The sequence below is a fragment of the Thrips palmi genome, unplaced genomic scaffold (assembly GCF_012932325.1).
Source record: "Thrips palmi isolate BJ-2018 unplaced genomic scaffold, TpBJ-2018v1 HiC_scaffold_18, whole genome shotgun sequence".
In the NCBI taxonomy this organism is placed as follows: Eukaryota; Metazoa; Arthropoda; class Insecta; order Thysanoptera; family Thripidae; genus Thrips; species Thrips palmi.
The window spans coordinates 17184864-17204762 of record NW_023144627.1 but is presented as its reverse complement, the minus strand read 5'-3'; the positions used below and the strand labels follow the sequence as shown (position 1 = coordinate 17204762).

The 19899-nt window shown below is 56.0% G+C and overlaps 1 protein-coding gene across 4 annotated transcripts in view; it reads left to right on the top strand.

Moving 5' to 3' along the window:
- The window catches only part of LOC117644434 (small conductance calcium-activated potassium channel protein), a 138057-nt gene that overhangs the window by 65782 nt on the left and 52376 nt on the right, over positions 1 to 19899 (top strand). Inside the window, exons 4-5 of one of the 4 annotated variants that reach the window (XM_034383921.1) lie at positions 3905 to 4312; positions 6980 to 7081. In XM_034383921.1, coding sequence (XP_034239812.1) covers positions 3905 to 4312; positions 6980 to 7081 — 510 coding nt within the window. Of the gene's footprint in view, positions 1 to 3904; positions 4313 to 6979; positions 7082 to 13924; positions 14024 to 19899 lie in introns of those variants that run through there. The other 3 variants (XM_034383922.1, XM_034383923.1, XM_034383924.1) reach the window with 3 other exon arrangements.

Here is a 19899-nt window from a genome sequence, read left to right as displayed (position 1 = left end):
CTGCTTAAAATAGGCCCAAAACACGATTTTTCAAAGACATTTCTGAGCGTTTCGGCCAACTTTGAGACAATACTGCTCCCAAACTAAGACTGATAATCACACTCCGTAACAAAGGCATGCTAAAGGAAGGTTCAAAGACCAATTGCCGGTTGAGGGAGCAAAATGCCCGCCTCGGATCAGACGCAGTGGCTGCTTAAAATCGGCCCAAAACACGACCCCAGCTACCTCGCCGCGACCCCTTAAAATTTTTTCGCGACCCCACTTGGGGTCGTGACCCTAAGGTTGAGAACCGCTGCGCTAGGGCCTCGCAAAACGCTCGGCCAAGGAAGCGGCGGTGTCGGCTGGCCGCCCGCACCAGACACATTCCGAGAGTCGCTTTCGCCGCCCCGTCTCAGTCGCTCCCGCGGGGCGCGCCGTACGGGTGCGAGAGAGACAGAGCGACGAAAGCGGCTCTCAGTTTGCAGTGCAGTGGCCCGGATGCCGCAGCTCGCGTTTATGTGACGCTGGCGGAGGGTCGGCCCGGACCGAGTCCGGACTCGCCCGGACCGGATGCGGTTTTTGCGTCGCTCTGGCTGCGGCCGCCCCTGGCCGCCACTGTAGTCCGTCGCTCTGTCTCTCTCGCACTCACGGGCGCCCCGCATAGGTGCGAGAGAGACAGACCCTCGGGCTGCTGGCTGGATGAGCATCGTACAGTGGCGGCGCCGGGTTTCCGGGGATTCGCTGCCGGGATGGCCCTGCCCGTGACCGGGCGGCCGCATTTCCCTCGCTGGCCCCGACTTATCGGTGAGACGTGGCGGGGCGGGGCGGGGCGGGGCGGATTGGAGTGGGCTCAAGGCGACGCGCGGTCGCAATCCCGCTATTCATTACAGTGATAAATAGCGTCTGTTTCTAATCTTCCAACAAGCAATTACTGGAATGAATTCCTTTCGGCGTCCGACATTGCGACGCGACGCGCGATCGGACGCGACCCAACTTTGATGAAATGCGCAACGAACGGCCGTCGACGGGACGATTTCGTTTAACTGGGCATTTTTTCGTAGTGTGCATGTTCCTCGACGTGCACTGTGGCACTAATTTTTTTCCTTAAACAAATTGAGGGAACTTTCAATTTTCAGAGTGCACCCGACAGGGGTGGGGCCTCGGCCTCGGCCTGCCCCGAGGCCTGCTTTGCGTGTCCTGTGCGTGCCGCGTCGGAGGCGGCCTCGCGAAGGACTCTGGCCAGTTTAGCTGCCTTGATGGGTCTTGAATGAAATCCTTCGACGCTTGGTGTCACGCAACGGCCGGCAGTCCGATTCAGAACAGTGTCGTGCTCGGTCGCGCCGTCTCGCTCGCACCCGGGCCGGCCGCCCTGTGAGAGCGAGAGAGAGACTGGACGACTGTTCGTCTCTCTCCCACTCATTGACAGTCGGGGAACAGTACCGAGGACAAAAGTATGGAAAATCGATACGTCATTTGTCGACGATTCCTTTCGTCGAGTCGCCCGCCAGGATGTCCATTCACACCTCTGTTTTTCATTCGCACTTTTCCTTCTCGATGGACAGTCGAAGCGCTCAGTGGCCGCCGCCCTGCACGCGACCGGAATTTGGGCGACGTATTAACGGGATCAATTTGGGCGCCGCCCCGCCACCCCACTGTCCCACCGCCCTGGTGCCCCGCACAGTGGGCCAGAAGACCGGTGGGGGGCGGACAAAACTCTAGACGCGTTTTGAGCTCTAGAGTCGCTAAACAGGACGTGTGACACCACCAATGGACTCCTCGTTCGAAGAGCTGTCCATTGGTGGGGTCACTCGTCCGGTTCGAACCTCATTTAGCGACTCTGGAGCTCAAAACGCGTCTAGAGTTTTGTCCCCCTCCACCGGTCTTCTGGCCCACTGTGCGCCGCCTCACCGCCGCTCCGCACACCTGGCCGGCCGGCTAATCGTATTTAGGCGCGGACGGGGCTCGCCGGCTCGCCCGCACTGTGTACACTGCAAAAGTAGTTTGCCCTGCAGCGGTGCCGTGCCGTGCGCGCCGCGTGGGGTCGGCTTGGGCGTCTCCTCCCGCCGGCAGCCCAGGGCAGCCTAATGAGTTTGGCCGGGCCCTTCAGGGCCTCCAGGGCCTCCAGGGCCTCCAGGGCCTCCAGGGCTCCAAGTGGGTCGACGAGGCCCTTGGCCGCCTCCCCCGCGAGTGCAGCCAGGCCGTGCAGCCAGGCCGTGCAGCCAGGCCGTGCATCCTGCCAGACCCGCGGCGAAGGTGTCTGGCGCACAGTGGGCCCGAAGACCGGTGGAGGCGGACAAAACTCAAGACGCGTTTTGAGCTCCAGAGTCGCTGAATGGGACTCGACGAACGTGTGACCCCACCAATGGACTCCTCGTTCGGAGAGCAATCCATTGGTTGGGTCACACGTTCGGTTCGAGTCCCGTCTAGCGACTCTGGAGCTCGAAACGAGTCCGGGATTTTGACCACCTCCACACCCATCTTCGCGCCTGCGAAGTGCCGGCCGGGCAGGCCCGCCGAGCACGCCTGCGCGGCGGGCTAGTCTACCTCCGCGCCTGCAGGCGCTCGGGCGGGCCGGCCCGCGGTGCGCGGCTGTCCGGCGGGCGGGCCTACCTTGGCGCCCGCAGGCGCGGAGGTAGACTAGCCCGGCGCGCAGGCGTGCTCGGCGGGCCTGCCCGGCCGGCACTTCGCAGGCGGCCTGGCGGCGCTGCGCGCGCGTAGCGCGTCAACGTTTTACTCCCACCGATCGAAATTCGTGGAAGAACTTCTATTGAATCGTGTACTTGAAGAAAGTGTAGCTTCACCATAGGGGGTCCGTTTTTTTCCCGATAGTGCGCCGTTAGCTCCAAGGCAAGGCATCGCGATGAGATCGGCGGCGTATTGCAGTGCTGCGATCGAGCTGGCTGGACGGAACATCGCGCTATCGGGCAGCCTGATCCGCCGTCTCCCGGCTCCAAGGTCCCCATGCCTCAGCGCTCTGTCTCTCTCGCACCTCCAGGGAACGCGCCGTGAGCGCGAGGGAGACAGAGCGACAGTGTACCCGGTTGAGGCGACGCCGCTGTGACGCCGCAGCGATGGCCCCCCCATTCTGCCGCCCCGCAGACCGATTCCGAAAGGCGTCCTCTGTCTCTCTCGCACCCGTGAGAACGCCCCGTGAGTGCGAGGGAGACAGAGTGACGACTCTCGGAATCAGTGTGCTGGCGGGCCGCTCTCGGGGGTGCATGCATACCATATACCCCTTCCCGGTGTCCTGTGAGGCGTGTCCTCCAGGATTAGACCCCCGAGATTGTGGGCGCGGCGCGGCCAGCACGCCGCGGCACGGCAACGTGACCAGCGCGCCTTATCTGGCGCAGTGTGCATGCCAGACACACGGAGGCCGCAGTGCACAGTGGGCTAGAAGACCGGTGGAGGCGGCCAAAATTCTTGGAGCTCCAGAGTCGCTGAATGGGACTCGAACCGAACGTGTGACCCCACCAATGGATTGCTCTCCGAACGAGGAATCCATTGGTGAGGTCACACGTTTGGTTCGAGTCCTGTTCAGCAGCTCTGGAGCTCTAAACGCATTTGGCGTTTTGGCCGCCTCCACCGGTCTTCTGGCCCACTGTGCGCAGCGTCGGCGCCCCGGCACGGCACGGCACGCTCCAAGCGTGGTATTGGCAGCAAAGCGGCCTTTTTGTGTAGCCTGGATGCGCGGCCGCTCTCCCCGAAGGGCATTTTTAGCGTTGAGCGCTACTTGATGGCGATCTCCGGGTTGCATCTTCTTTTTTTTTCGCAAGAATCGATAGGTTACTGCCGCTCTTTAAGGAAAAATCCCGGCCCATCCCGAGGAGAGGGTTTTCACCGTGCGTTGTTTCGTGGTCGTTTGTGTGTGTGCGTGCGTGTGTGTTGGCAGGGCGGTCTGGACGTGACGTTGCTGCTCGTGTTGCAGGACGGGCTGAGCCAGGGCCAGGTGGTGCCCTGCCGGCCGCGGGGCTCGGTGTCGGGCGCGGCGGGCTACCACCTGCTGCCGCACTCGCGGTGCCGCGGCTGCGACGCGCGACGCGACTCGTCGGCGCTGCTGCTCCCCATCCCGAGGTCCGTGTCCAGGGAGTCGTGCCACGGCCTGCATGGCGGCCACCAGCACGGCCTCGGGCCGCCCGCCCTGCTGCTCACGGCCTCGCCCACGTCCTCCAGGATCATCCGGCAGTCGTCGCAGCCCGAGGCGCACTGCTGCTACCACGTGCCCTCCTCGGCGCCCACCTCGTCGCTGCGGCAGCTGCGCGAGCCGGGCGAAGGCATCGCCATGATCGCCGCCGACTCGCTGCGCTTCAACGGCGCCATCCGCCAGTTCAAGCAGGTAAGGGTGGACGCCGCGCCAGGCCGCGCAGCCGCAGGCCCGCAGGCCCAAAGGCGCGGATCCAGGACCCACACACTGCAAAAAAGAAAAAAATCGGAAAAAGTTTGGACCTTCCTATCTGGTTGCCCCTGGGTTGCCACCTGGATCCGTGCCTGCCCAGCCATTTTAAACGCCAGCCTCACATGTTGTCACTATACCCATGCAAGTGAGAACCACTCACCCGACCAAGCGCCTCGATTGAACATGTTTACAAATACTTTTGGAAATTCATGGAACGTGATGAACTGTCCTTTGGCATGTCATGACCCTAGAGGAAAACCATCAGCCGTTGACAACTGGCAAGCTTCCTGGTACCAGGCAGTAATATTTTAATATGGCATATTTTTTCACGTCTCCCTTAACTCTGTGGCTCTGTTGAGTCTAGTGCGACTGTGTCGTCTTCGCGCAGGGAGGTTTTACCGAAGATGCAGTACAACACACCACCAGAGCAAATGTTCACTACTTTGCAGATTTTGTTTTGGAACAGGTGAAAACTGGATGAATATCCCGGGGAACACGCCACTAAATGTTAATTTTTTTTCGTAGTTATGTTTTTTGGTTCCTCCAGTTTTTGTGTTTTGATGATGGAGCGAAGAGCGTCTAACCGGTTGTTTGACAATACGGCGGACACGGAATGGCCCAGCTGGGCCGGCAAATTGGAAAAGACAAGTGCGAGACGACGAGCACTAGCTGCCCTGCACAGTGTGCTGTCGACACTACAACGCACGTGTGTGTTGTGGCGCGTTTTTTTTTAATAGTGTCACGACATCCCCCTGCACAACACACTCGGAAAGATAGTTGTTTTTCGTAAAGAACGGCGCCTGATTTCTGAAAAAAAAAAAAAAAAAAAAAAAAAGCGAACAGACATTGGTTGTTCAAGCATGCGTGAGTTTGGTTGGCAACTTAACTCGAAAAACCGTGCTGTAATGTGATTAAAACTTGTCGCAAGCCGCTTTTTTCTGGCCAACCTTAACTAACGCCTTGCGCAACTCGTATACTCGCTATTTGTTTCGAGATTGACCGCCGTTCCGGAAACAAGTATTTCTTTTCGGACACTGGCAATCGCCCCTTGGTTCTGGGCGCGCCGAAGCATGGCAGGAATAGCCTTTTTTGTGTGACTAGTGGAAGTTCTTTTCGCACCGTTGCATTCTCTTTGGAGCGGGCGAGGGCCAAAATATAGGTTCAGAGGGACACGGCAACTGTTTCAAAAACACTTAATCATTTTAAAAGTATCGGGGGGAAACCTGCCTTAGGACAGACTTTATGACTCAATCGTGGCCACACTTACTAGGCTCGGCAGTACTCAGTGCTCTGTAAGAAAATCAAGAAAACACGTTTCCGAAGGAAACCAAATTGTGTCCAATCTAATTTTCTATAATTCGCACCATTTTGTTCCATAAAACGACAAACTCACTAATATTTAGTCCAATCTTTGCCGTTATTTAAATTATGACATAAAAATATTGATGTAAGGTTAATATAATAAATCACAGGTAACTGGAATGTCCCATTCAAACAATCTCATAATTTTCGCTTTTGAACATTTTTGTTAAAACGTTACGGTTAGGAGTGAAAACTTAAATATTCTAAAATTCTACTTTGAGGGTTCATTTGTACAGAATGTTTTATCTAAGCATGGATTTTGTATCTGCGCTGTATTTATACGCCCCCTATGTCTTCTGTAGGCTTGAGCTTTGTTCTAAACTGCAACTTAAACTGAAATGTTGAAAGGGACCTTCTTTTTTGCCTCCGCCTTCTACTCTATAGTTGCCGTAATGCTCTGATAGCACTCTTTGTCTTTCTGCCTTCCCGTATTCTCGCTCTGTCTGACCTTAAGCTGCATTTTAGTTTCAGTCTACCATACAGACGCGGAACTGACTTTCTTGGTATAGCGCGGCCTTGCCTTCTGCACGTCGCACTAAATGTCCAACTTTGCCCCGCTCTCTCGGCGTATTCAAATAACCGTCCTTACAGTGGCAACAGAATTAGTTTCCAGACACCTCAAAAAGACTCCACTGTCCACGTCCTCTGTTAAATCGCAAAAGAAAACGAAAACGGATGCCCCTCTTTTACTGAAAGGATCTTAATAGTTAACTTTTAAACCATCGGAAAATATGAAAGCCTAACAAGTAAAAATAAAATAGAAACGCTTTAAGTTTACCTTTAATGGCTGCGGCTGTTTACTGTGACTGCATCGCACTGCAACACAGGCATTTACAGAATGCGACGTCACTTTTCTGGCGACGAGAATCGTGTCACACTCGTTTGCATGTTATTGCATATTACTTTATACGTGAATTGACTTAACGTTGAAACGAACTCTCGATGCAACATCTTAAAAGAACGAGACACGTTTTTCGTGTTAACCAATGTGACATCACATTTCTGGAATACTACTGTATAGACATGACCAACACACCACAAAAGGGCTTTCAGAATGGGCGAAGAAAGGCTGGATCTGATTAGCCGACCAGCCATTTCACCCGTTAGAGTGGACAACATCCCCCTCCCCAAAGAACAAGACGGGCGAACGAAGCGACTGGACGACTGGATGGTCAGTGACTCAGGCGAGGATACGGGGCAGGCAGTGTGTGTTGTGTGATGCTGACTGTGTGTTCCCGATCCCAGGGGATCCTCCTGTGCCCGCAGACACTGTCGCAGGCTCGGCGAGAGCGGCTGAGGCGCGCCTTTACCGATGCCACCAGCGACACAGTCTCCTACGTGAAAACGGTGGGCATCGTCATGAACCCGAGAACGTTTGGCGAGCTCCTTCTCACTCTCACGTAGCTCCGTAGCGCACCCCCAGCACGGAGGAAGGCGTCGATCAGAGTGCTTGCTTCAACCACAACCGTGGCCGCGACCGGTGGAAACGCCCGTTTGGACTTCACTACAACTCAAAAGAACAATACGAAGGAGACGTTGGCATTTTGTATCAGGATCCCAAGTAAAAATTTAAAAACGATTCAAACTCGAAAGGTTAGACAAACGTTGGCATTTGTATCAGGATCCCAAGTAAAAATTTATAAACGGTTCAAACTCGAAATCTCAAGGTGAGACAAACGTGTCAGACCAAAAAAAAGGTGATACAAAAATGCGCGACTGTAAAAAGGCTTTATATAAATGTATGACCGCAAAAGTAAGGGACAGTCTTCACCAGAATTATCTTGAAAATGTTTCCACTGTCGCTCGCCGCTTTTAGGGCCACGGTTGCGGTTAAGTGACGGGCGCTTCCCTGTATCCAGTTGGAATTTTCGTTCCTCACACCGCAGAGCCATAATTAATACACGCACATTGCCGATGAGAGAGGACAGCCGCTTGAGCTGATCGGCATAAGGCAGGGACCTGTGAGTGGGCGCTGTACACGCGTCCTGGTTCCTAAGCCGCTGCATCCTCGACTACGTAGTCTTAATCCGCACACTTCTCTCACTGTTATTTGTTGCTGGCACTGTTTAGGATTTTTCATTCGCTTGGTCTTGTTCGGTACCGCTAGCTTTTCCCAAGGTTGCGTCCTGACACATCGACACAACAGAATCTCGATTTTTCTCTGTTGGTCTTTGCCGATGATTTCCTAGCGTTTGCATGAGTTTCATTCAAGCACACGTAGAATGGTGTTATTTCATTCTTTTTCTCTCTTTCGCTTTCACTGTATCCTACGAAACTCTAACTAGGTCGTTCATCAAAGGAAACAATTTAGGATATGTGACAGCTACTACGAGGTAGGACACTACATTAGCTTCGTGTTATAGTTTCTTTCCAGATCGCTTTCGTTGTTGACTTGTTAGTATTTTCTCTCCTAGCCTAGAATGCCATTCTTCTTCTGTGACGCACTGGAGGCGGAAAGAAGAGGGTCGTTCCAGTGGCCTCCAAGGTCGCCTCAAGGTCATCCTTAAAGCCCTGCGTCGACCCAATTAGTCCTGCTTGCTCTCTGACCTTGCCATTACTCTGATATGTCGCAGTAAAGTAGATGTAGTGTGGCTCCTGTTGGCAACTCGGAAAGGTTTTCTGTCTTCGTTCTTCCCGCGATAAATATACGAGGGAAAGGGGTGAGGCCGGGAGCCAAGTGTGGCGACAGCTGGCCAAGACCTACTCTATAGAAACTCGATAGTGAGTCTGGGGGGAAAGAGTGAGTGAGCCCTACACGTTTCCGGAAGAGTACGAACATAAAGAATTTATAAATGGAGAGTCTTGAAGACTTCTCTCAGAGTGTCCTAAGAAAAAAATGCACAATAGGCCAGAGAAATCCATTGGAGTCACACGTTTGGTTCGAATCTTTTTTATCGACTCGGGCTAAAAACGTAACTACAGTGTTGGACGCCTGCGCCGGTCTTCTAGCCCACTGTGAAATGTTTGCGCCACATGACACAGCTTCTTGACCTGAGGGCGTGTTTGGCGAGCGCACCCCGCAAGTGCCCTACTTTTACACGGGTTCCTAAGGGCACTCCAGGGTGCTCCGTTCTAGTGGGGCCATCCTGACTGGGGGATCTCTGCGCCGAGATTTAATGGAGTTAATGTGAGGCTGACCAGCGGAGCGCGCACGGCTTAGAGGTCCCTGAGGCCCAGCGCAAGGCTTTCCAGTGGCTTGGGGGCCCCAAAAAACAGCCAAATGCGTTCCGTATGAAATGAATGTATGAAAAAAGGGGGTAGATGTTTTTCTCGCCCTCGCCTCGCCCAAATGCGCACGCTCTAGTCTTCGTGCAATTATGCACGTGGACTCACACCATTTAGATTATTCTTGAGCATGTTTTTATAGTGGTGCGGCAGGCCATCTGCGTGGCGATAGTTTTGACACACGTTCGAGTCCCGTTTTGGCGACTCTACAGCTCAAAACGCGTCTAGAGTTTAGGCCACTTTCGCCAACCTTCTGGCCCACTGTGCGACTGGTTGGTGTGAGGGGTCGAAGCCATTTTGTTCTTCGGCGTATCCACTTTCCGGGCGTGCTAAAATGCCGTCATGCGAGTCCGCCGCGGCGCGCCGGAAACGCAACCCCGACCCACTGCTCCAGAAAGCGGTGTCACAGCAGCAACAGCAGCCAGGCGGCGCGCTAGCCAACCTAAACTTTCGCCTTCTCTTAAAAAGTTGCGTCGCAAATTTTCAACTCGACGTAAAAATGCCTGGAAGGTGCTGCGGCCCGCTTGCCTTGATCTTCTTCTTAGTCTCCGCCCCCTTCCTCTTCCTGGCTCTCTCTCTCTCTCTCTCTCTCTCTCTCTCTCTCTCTCTCTCTCTCTCTCTCTCTCTCTCTCTCTCTCTCTCTTTCTCTCTCTCTCTTTCTCTCTCTCTCTCTCTGCCCCACACTGTGAAAGATGATCGGACTGCAAACGTTTGGCGCCGCGCCAGTGACGCCGCACCGAAGTTTGAACATCTCAACTCAACGCGCGCAGGCGTGACCGTCGTGGGGGCCGTGACGAGGGAGAGAGAGGGGGGGAGAGAGAGAGAGAGAGGAAGGGAGGGGTCGCAGCGGAATCCGCAGCGAGGCGTCTCGGGCGATTGTTCGCTCCCACTTCGCAGCGGCCGCAGGGATAACTTATGCCGGTCGTTGCGTGGCTGGAGATAGTGAGGGGTGGGCGCGGCGCCGTGGCGGCACTCCTTGGTCACGTGACCTCGCTTCTTATTAATAAGGATGTAGGGCGGTGGTCGTCGCGGCGCCCGCAGAGACACGGCGAGATCATGATCGCGGCCAGATCACTGTCATTACCAACCGTCTGTAACTTTTAAAAAAATGAAAAACGTTTTACACGGTTGCGGGAAGGGAAAAAAAGGTCTATATGTCTGGGTGTGTCCTGTCTTGACGGGCTGCCTGACGCGGTTCAAATCAATGCGTTAAAAAAAAAAGACTAAAAAAATTTACACTAATTAACTTATCTTATTGTTTTTAAATATAAAAAGTCTAGGTGCGCCTATGTTTAGACGAGCTGCCTGCCGGGGTTCAAATCAGTGCGTTAACAAAATTAAAAAAAATACCACTTAAAAAAAATATATGAAAAAGTATAGGTGCGTCCTGTCTAGACAGGACTTCCTGACTTGAATCAATGCGTCCGTCGCGCTGCTGTCCGTGCCCCACAGCATGCGACGACCCTCGCCCCGTTCCGTCCGTTCGCCGGAAATGTCAGCCGACGAATAAATGGGACGGCGTTTTGAATGGAATGACGGTCGTGAAACGTTTGATGGGCGGCAGCATGGCGGCAGCCGGTACTGCCTGGCCACTTTGCTGTGTGACTGGGTCGCGCATATGCCGCGGCAAAAATTGAACTGGCGCCGCCGCGGGCGGGATTCGAACCGGCGGAACGTCGGAAACGAGTCTGGACTCTCTGCTTTAGTGCCGCGTCCGCCGTAGTGGGCGGCAGTGGCGCGTCGGCGTGCCGCCAGCCTTGCTTACGCTGGAAGGTCTGCAGACTGGAAATTGCGGACATTACTTTAATTTCTGGAGACATTTCTAGTTTCTGTGCGGTGTTGACGCTTGATCCCGGACTGCCGGAATCCTGGACTGATCGTTGCCAGTATTCCTCGGAAAGGGTGCGGTGTGGTTTCTGCTGGAAGTTATGCTGCTCAGTCGTGACCTCTCTCATGAAACGTTTTGCGCAGTACTCGCAAGTTTTTTTTCCTTTTCACATAAACTGGCTTGTTTTCTGTCGGGCCTCGACAACAGCCGTGATGTTGTTTTCGCTTTTTTTGTTGCAACTTTTGGGAAGGGATTTGAACTGTAGAGCGTTGTTGCGGTGACGTGCCCGGAAGAGTGGTTACCTCGCTGCCGCAACACGCTGTGCGGGGTTTACTGCGCATATAGCACACAGTCAGCCCCCCCTCCCCCCCCCCTTTTCTGTTCCGCCCCTTGGATGCCAACGGTCTGATTCGGAGGTGTCGGGACTGTCGGGTCGCTGGCGCAGTGGCTTAGTGCTGGCCCTCCCCTCCCCGACCCCGCAGTGCACGCTGCATGGCCTCCTTGCCGCCGTAATCCTTATCTGCCGCGTCTTCTCTCTCACTCTTTCACACGTCCCTTTGTTTTTGTTTTCTTTGTCCTCCTCCTCCTTCTTTCCTCCGGGCCTTGTTGGCTCCTCACATTACCAGCCCGCTCATCCCCGTTTATATGTTTTTTTTTCTCCTTTTCCTTCTTTTCCTCGTCCGTCGCGTCTGCCGGCATGGTTCGCCCTTACTCACATGGCCACATTTAATTTTATTCATTCTGCTGTCCATTGCACGGTGCTTCGCGCCCCATTGGTGTGCGTCGGGCGTGTCTCCGTCCCAGCCGAGAGTCACTTTCGTCGCTCTGTCTCTCTCGCACTCATGGGGCGTCTCGTGTCGGTGCGAGAGAGACAGAGCGACGAAAGCGACTCTCGGACTCAGTTCGCTGCCCCGACCCCTCCTCGTTCCCGGCCTCGCTAGTTGTCGTCGTCGGACCCTGCAGAGGAACACTAATATCCGAGTCAATGTCTGGAAAAACTGGAAACAAACTACCGTGTCGTTTTCGTCTCATGAAGCTTCGCCTAGGCTTGAAGTAGCCCCTTCACTTCCAGTCCAGTAATTTTAAAACGCCGCTATGTCCGTCTTGACCTGTCCTGCAGAGCCAGTGCAGACCGATGCGCCACTCCGTGAGAAACGAAACAAAAACAAAACGCCTTGTGCCTGGCCTGCAGTGTCTTGCCGTGCAGGGGCTAAACGGGGGGGATCTGCAGTGTGCAAGCAGATGCACAACGTTGTGCGAGCCGAAAAACGGCGTTGCCTGGGAGACGCGCGATGTCATCATGATTTCTTGACATGACAGTAACTTTGCACGGCGCACCAGGTGGCGTGTTGTGGGAACGGTGGGAACACACTCGGCAGCCGCACCGCCACGGCACCAGCTCTCTCCCGCCCTCTCTGCTCAGAGGGCCAGAAGGCCGGTGGAGGCGGCCAAAACTCGAGACGCGTTTCGAGCTCCAGAGTCGCTAACCAGGACTGAGCGTGTAACCCCACCAATGGATTCCTCGTTCGGAGAGCAATCCATTGGTGGAGTCACACGATCGGCTCGAGCCCTGTTCAGCGACTCTGGAGCTCAAAACGCGTCTCTTGTTTTGGCCGACTGCGCCGGTCTTCTGCGGTCCGCGCTGGCCGATAGGCAACCCGGCGGCCAGCGCGGTGCGGCGGCACGGCCATGGCGAGGCCCTGGCCGCGAATCTGGGTCAGGCGGCGACGCGACGCGACGCGGTGCCCGTGACGCTTGTAAAGCGGCAAAGTGTGTCGCCATAGTTTTGGCAATGTCCGACTCGGCGTGTGCCACGTCCTGCCACGCCCCGCCACGCCCCGCCACGCCCCGCCACGCCGTGTGGTGGTGCTGGAAGCGCACTGGAAGCACCTCGAATATATTAGTTTTTTGTCTTTCCCGCTCCCGAGCAGCGTCGCGCACACTGGATCCAGTACAGTCCCCCTTTTCCACACCGTTCGCGCCGTCTTGCCGCCGCGTCGGACCTGTACGAGTTTTGTTCAATGACACGTTTTCCTGGATGACTTTCGCCCCGGGAGAAAAAAAGATGTGACTGTTGAAACAACAAATTTGGACATTGGTATTCTCGGATTCAATGGCTTGCTCTCCCAAGGAGGATTCCATTGGCGGGGCCACACGTTCGGTTCGAGTCCTGTTCGTAGCGACTCTGGAGCTCGACCGCGGCGCGCCTCCTCCGGCCTTCCGGCCCACTGTGTGGCGGCCGGTTCGCCGCGTCTGTCCGGGGGAAATGTGGACCGCTATTCGAGTGCCTTTCCGAGGGCGCTCCTCGGCACGAACTCCCAGGAGAGGGAGGCGGTATAGGCGGTATTTTGGCGCGCCTCTCCGGCCGTGGCCGTCGGAAGCGGGGAAGCGGGGCCCGGCCTGCATGGCCTGCCGGCCCGGGCCAGCGGCCCCCATTGGCACTTCAAAGTGGCGACTCGTTAACGTGTCCTTTTAGAGTCGCCGGTCTAAGTGTCGCGGCCTTGCTGACGGTGTGCCGGCTCTAAGTGCGGGCGCGGTGGGGCTACCTGTGGGCGGCCGGGCCTGCGGCCGGGCCTGCGGACCGCGGACCGCGACACTGTGCGTTTGGCGGTCACTTTGCGGGCACGCATACGGGACGTCTTCTTGAGTCCATTTCCTTCCTTCCTTTGCCAACTTTTCTCTTTCGCCGGCCGCCCCACCCCCTCCCCCACCCCGTGGCCCCACCCTGCGACGCATGCGCGGCCAGCGCCCCTCGCGGCCACCCCCGCAAGCTGGCACCCCCCGCCCGCCCCGCCCCGCCCCGCCCTGGCGGGCCGCGAGCCCCCCCGGGGGCTGCCTGGCCGCTGCCTGGCCGCTGCCTGGCTGCCTCGGCAGTAGAAGCCGAGCCGCTGCCGCGCCCACAGTGTCCGTGCCGAGCGAGGTCCGTGCGTGCGTGCGTGCCGTGCGCGCCGTGCGTGCCTGGCCTGCGTGCAGGCCTGCGTGCGGGCGCAAGGGCGGCCGTGCACATGCGTCCTTGCGGCATGCCTTGGCCTTGCGCCATGGCGCCATGCACGGCCCGCCGGCACACCGTAAACGTGACGGCCGCCGTGACGCATGCCGCGTGACAATGCGGTGGGGGCCGCCGGGCCGAGGGGCTCGTCACGCCTCGCGTCACGCCGCGCGTCACGCCGTCACGCAGCACTGAGCGGCACGCCGGGCGCTGAGGCCGGGGGGACATGAGAAGAAACTTCTACAAGGTATTGCTTGCATTGCCGGCTCGCAGGTCCTGCCCCGGCATGTCCTCGCATCTCCTCGGCGGGGCCCTCGCCGTGCCCGAGGAGCCCTTTAATGCCGTCTCGCTCGCACACCGTCTTATCTCGGCCCTTAGCGATCGTGTCTTGCTCCCTCCTTTGCTGCGCTTGGATCGCTACCCAGCCTCCGCTCTGCCTATCCTCCTCGCCCTGCTTAACACGCTCTCTCTCCTTTCTCTTCCTGATTGGCTCTTCTTCCTCAACTCTTCTCTTTCCGCTTCGGTTTCTCCTCTAAGCACTCCTCTTAGTACTTGCTCCGCTAAGCGCTCTCTCTCTCTCTCTCTCTCTCTCTCTCTCTCTCTCTCTCTCTCTCTCCCCGCCTCGTCGCTCTTCGCCCTCTACATCCTCCTTACCTTGACCTCTGTGGCCCTGTCTCCCGCCCACCCCTGTCGCCCCGCGCGACCCCAGCAGGGCTCCGGCGCTTGAAACGCGAAATTTGCACAGCCGCATGGCCCGGCACTCATTGCCAGCGTCTGATACCGTCCCGTAGGTCGTGACATAGGTCTCTCTCTCTCTCTCTCTCTCTCTCTCCCCCCTCTCTGTGAGTGTGTGTGTGTGTGTCTTTGCCGGCCTGTTTCTCCATGTGTTGCGATTGTCATGTTTGCTGCACTGCGCCGGCCAATCCGATCGCATCTGCATGCCATAGGCCGAGCCATGGGCCGAGCCATAGGCCGAGCCATAGGCCGTCGTGCCATAGGCCATGCCGCGATGAATAAAACAGGACATGTGTTGCAAGGCGGGGTTTCCAGGCGGGCCGGGCCTGGGCCCACCCGCAGGGCCCTGGGCCTACCCGATACATTAATAATCCGTTAAATCGAATGCATGCGCGCCGAATGTTAACTAGGGTGCGAACAACAGTGTACGCGCCCGCAATTGCTTTCCTTCTTTCCCGCCTGTTTTCCCTGTCAGTACACTGGTAAAAGTAAGGCGCGAAGTCCGTTTCTTGAAGCGTTCAAGAGCTCGTGCGCTACTCTCCTCCCATCTAAATGCATGGTGAAAATTGCCTTGAAGCGAAGATGTAAGCTTCAATGCTTGAAGGAAGCGTAGAACTGCGCTTTAGTTTTACCAGTGCAGTTCTTTTTGCCCCTTTAGTGAAGTTGTTGTACCGAAATAAAGTAAAGCGAGCCTTTCTAAAATGCGTTTTGCTCCTTATTTTCTCAAGATTCGCCCGTCAAACGGCGGGGAAGTCGTTTTTGAGAACGGTCTTGTTTTCGCCGATTTCTTCTCGTCTGCTTCCAATCTGGACGGTTCCCACCACTCCTCCTTGACTTTCGCGTACGCCTGCTGAATCATGTACGTGGTTCCCTGCACCGCCGTGCACTGCCGCGTCTCGGAGTAGAGTAGTAGTGATCCAATATTTTCACTGCCGTCCGGTGTTTCGGCCAATATTTTTCTATTTTCCCCCTCTGCTTCCGCGGCGAAATTTGAGTCAACTCCTCCTGCCGTCTGCTCCAGGCCGCTTGCCCTCCCTGCAGACTGAGTCGTTTTCGTGGCTCTGTCTCTCTCGCACCTGTATGAGCGCGAGGGAGACAGAGCGACGAAAACGACTCTCGAAATCGCGTTCTTCACGGTGGCTGCACTGTACTCTATTCGCGGGCATTCCCTGCTCGCTGCCGCCTGCACACTCATTCGGAGAGTCGTCGCTCTGTCTCTCTCGCACCCACACGGAACGCCCCGTGAGTGCGAGAGAGACGGAGACTCGATTCCTCGGCAGCCACTCTGGGTGTTATTGCCTGGCGCTCCAGCTTCGGCCGCCACGGCCCGCCGCCCCGCAGAGATGTCACTTTTTTCCTGTCGGTCCGAAAGGAGAGGCAGGCCTCGAAGACGCGCCCCATGCGGAGGCTTCGGCCTCGGCTTCGGCCGGACACGACGTGGGCACTGGAAGCGCTCTGGCTAGGAGAGGTTCCATTTCACGGACACCTCGGAGCCACAGTGTGCCGTACGGAAAGCCGGACTGTACACTGGTGAAACTGAAGGGGACTTTTTACGCCTTTCTGCACAAAACTCGACGAAGAATCATTGTAAAACCTACGAAGAAATGCTTTGTATTGTGAAGCAAAATCCTTTGTGATACGAAGCAATTCTACAATGCCTTCGTTTTCTTCGTAGTTATGAATCAAAGGCTTCGTAGGCTTTTAAGAGTGTGCAAGCCACCACGACGCTTAGTGCGTGACAGCGCTGGTCCTTGAGCACGCTATTTCGAAGGCTTCGTTGTCGACGATGTCCCCGACAACTTTCCGTCCTGTTCGACTGGACTGGTAAAGTGCCTCCAGGTCGGTACAGAATGGTTCGTCCTATGTCAGATACCGGATCGGAGGTCAAGCCGATTGCACCAATTCCCTGCAGGAAAAAAAAACTATCAGTGTGACCCTGTTTTTTTTTCGAGGGGGAGTAAAACACCAAAGCCTGCTGCAAAGCCGTGGCGATGGATAGGTTCCGGATCGTATATTTTCGGATCACAGTGGTGGCGCCTGTGGAGAGCGGGGTAGGCACACTGTCTGCCAGTGATGTCGCGCGGGCTGGCTGCTGGGGCAGGCTGGCTGACGGTCTGGCCCGACCGCTCGCTGCGGGGGGCCGCTTCGCTTCGCGCCTCAAAGACGGAAGCCAAGCTTAGGTGCGTTTCCATTAGGAAAGTGAGGCGTTCGAAGGAAACTGCTCTGTAAACGCGGCGACGCGCACTGCTCAGATGGTGTGGCGCGGCGCTGCCTCATGAATAACACATGTTCGGTTCCCGAATGTAATTGGTGTCGCTCGGCGGAGTGAAGCCGACGTCGGCCCGGCCGCCGGACTCGCGGAAGGAGGGCCAAACCTTGCGCGGCGGAAAGAGTACACTGTGAAACCAAACGGGGAGAACTCCACACTTGTGGAGTAAGTCTCCACGTTTGGAATTGCAGAGTTTGCAGTCTCCACACTTCAAATGTGGGGATCAAAGAAACTATGGCTTTGTGCTTTTTTTTGCGTCACAAGCCACTCCTCTCTCTCTACTGTTCGCCCGCCCACTTTATTACCCCGGCTGCAAATGGCATTGGGCTTCTGTTTTCCCGCTTTCGGCCGCGTATAGAGTTTGTCCCGGATTTGATTGAATCGCCGTCCCGGCTCGGTTCGGCAGAGCACGCCACGCCGCAGCACTTCATCGGCGGAGCACAGTGGGCCAGAAGACCGGTGGAGGCAGTCAAAATTCTAGACGCGTTTCGAACGTGTGACCCCACCAATGCCTTGCTCTCGGAATGAGGAATCTATGGATTACGCTTTATTTTTACCAGTGTGTGCCCTCGGCATGAGCAGAGCAGCCCATGCCGTTGGCGAACTTGTTCGGCAGCGGGCGGGCGTCGAACCCCGGCCCCTGCACTCCGAACGCGCCTTATTGCGTGCGCACGGCGGGGCGAGGCTGGGCGTGACCTGAGCCATATTAGGCGCAGTAGCTTTGCCTTTTCCACCGGAGCAACAGCCGTCTGCGTGAAGGGAGAGCGAGAGAAAGGCGAGGGGGGGGGGCTTTCAGGGCCGCGGGGCGGCAATGAGCTGACATGCCCTGACGTGCCGCTGCCGGCCGCTGGCTGTCCGTTGTCAGCGGGGAGCTGACATATCGCAGCCACGCCACATGGACCACAAGTACACTCCGAGGCCCAGGGCGCGCTTTGGTTTTCAGTCCTCGTGGCGTGATTTGGTGATACATCTTGAAATAAACTATGTGCGCGTGTTAACATTGCCAAACTCAATCTGTAAAATCCGTAATATAAAAAAAAATTGCGAAGTGGTTGTTTAGAAAGGCCGGAGAAAGCCGGTCAGTGACGATTACTTCGCTGAGAGAGAGACTTTATTTTTTGCCGGGTGGAGGGCAGTGGCTTAGCCGGGATATGAATAAATCGTCGACAAAGTTCATCAATGCCAATTTCTGTGGCCTTTATCGAGTCGGCCGCGTTTTATCGTGATGGCGAAGATGCTGCGGAGATATTGGACGCCGCTCCTCTGTTCTCAGAGGGCGTTTGACTTGCCGCGTTTAGGGCCCTCTCGAAATTAATTAAGTGGGGCTTTGGGACGCGTTTGGCGGTCCATTGACCTGCGCCGTCACACCTGAAATTTTTAGTGTCACTGTTCTCTTTGCTTCATTGCGGAATTATTTATTTTTTTATTTTCTTGAAGTACACTAAGGGTATACTGTTTTCCACGTTGAGCCAAGAAAAACGGAATTCGGAAGTGACGAAATATTTTCCTTAAACATATATGCGCATATATGCGCAAAATATAATTGGTAAAAATTTTCAAAGCGACTTGCCAATTTTGTGCCAAGCAAACTTATCACTGGCTTTGCAGTGCAATAGTTTTCAAGATTTTCAGAGTGCTGGATCCCTGCCTAGTTTATGTTGGCGAGGCGAGGCGCTGTTCGCCGAGGCGGGCCGCCGGAATCTTTGAATCAAGGTGATCCTTTTCAGTGCGCGGGGCGTGAGTTTTTTTCGTTGCCCGAGTTCTCTTGCCGCGGGTGCGCGCCTTTCCATTCCAGAAGACCTGTCCGTCTCTTTTCTCCTCTCTCTCTCTCTCTCTCTCTCTCTCTCTCTCTCTCTCTCTCTCTCTCTCTCTCTCTCTCTCTGCTGCTGCTGTCTTATTCGGCAGAATGGTGATGGGCGGTGCAGATGGGACGCGTCGGTCCGCCGAGCTCAAGACGGCAGCCGCGCTGTCCGTCTGACAAATCGCAAAGTTAATCCGGCCTTAGCTGGGCCGTGGCGCTGCGGGGCGGCCGCCCCAGGCCGGGCCCAGTGCGGTCAGGTCAGGCAGCATGCACGCAACGCGGAGTGCCGTTGCGTGGGGAGCTGAATGTGGAGCGCCGAATGCCCTTCCAGCCCTTCCAGCCTTCCAGTGCCGTTGCGTGGGGGGCTGCAGCCCGTCCATGGACGGCCTTTCATGGCTTGCAGCCCTTCCAGCCATTCCTGTCCCTTTAGGCCTTCTGTGCTTTCCAGTACTTTTCGGCCTTCCAATCTTTTCAGCCTTTCAGCCCTTCCCCCTTCAGCCTTTATTCAGCCCTTTCAGACTTTATTCAGGCCTTTCAGCCTTTAGCACTTTTAACCCTTTCAGCCCTTCCAACCCTTTCATCCCTTTCAGCCCTTTCAGTCCTTTCAACCCTTTCAGACTTTCAGCTCTTCCAACCCTTTCAGACTTTCAGCGCTTCCAACACTTTCAGCCTTCAACCCTTGCAGACTTTCAGCCCTTTCAACCCTTTCAGTCTTTCAGCCCTTTAAACCCTTTCATCCTTTCCAACCCTTGCAGCCTTTTAGCCCTTCCAACCGTTTCACCCTTTCAGTCTTTCCAACTCTTCCAAGCCTTCCAGCCCTTCCAGCCTTCCCAGCCCTGCGAAGGTCGGCAAGGCCGAGTAGGCGCTGCGAGTTGGTTGGCCTGCTGGAAGATTCGGGCTGGGTCGGTCGGTCGGGTCGGCGCTCCGCTTTTACGAGATGGAATGGCGCGAGGGAAGATGGGTACACGCCCAATGAGGGAGCAGCAAGGCTGTTTTGCAGCGGCGAAAGCGCAGTTTCGGCCCGCACCCTGGGCGTCTCGCAGTGGGCCAGCAGACCGGAGCTGGCGGCCAAAATTCTAGACGCGTCTTGAGCTCCAGAGTCGCTAAACAGGGCTGGAACCGAACGTGTGAAGCCACCAATGGATTCCGCGTTTGGAGAGGTATCCATTTTTGGGGTTACTCGTTCATTTTGGTTCGTATTTCGGGACTCTGGAGCCTGAAACACGTCCAGGATTTTGACTGTCTGCGCCGGTCTTCTGGCCGAGCACTGTGCGTCTGCAAGCAGTTCCATTTTGTCCAAAGGCAAAAACAGACTGAG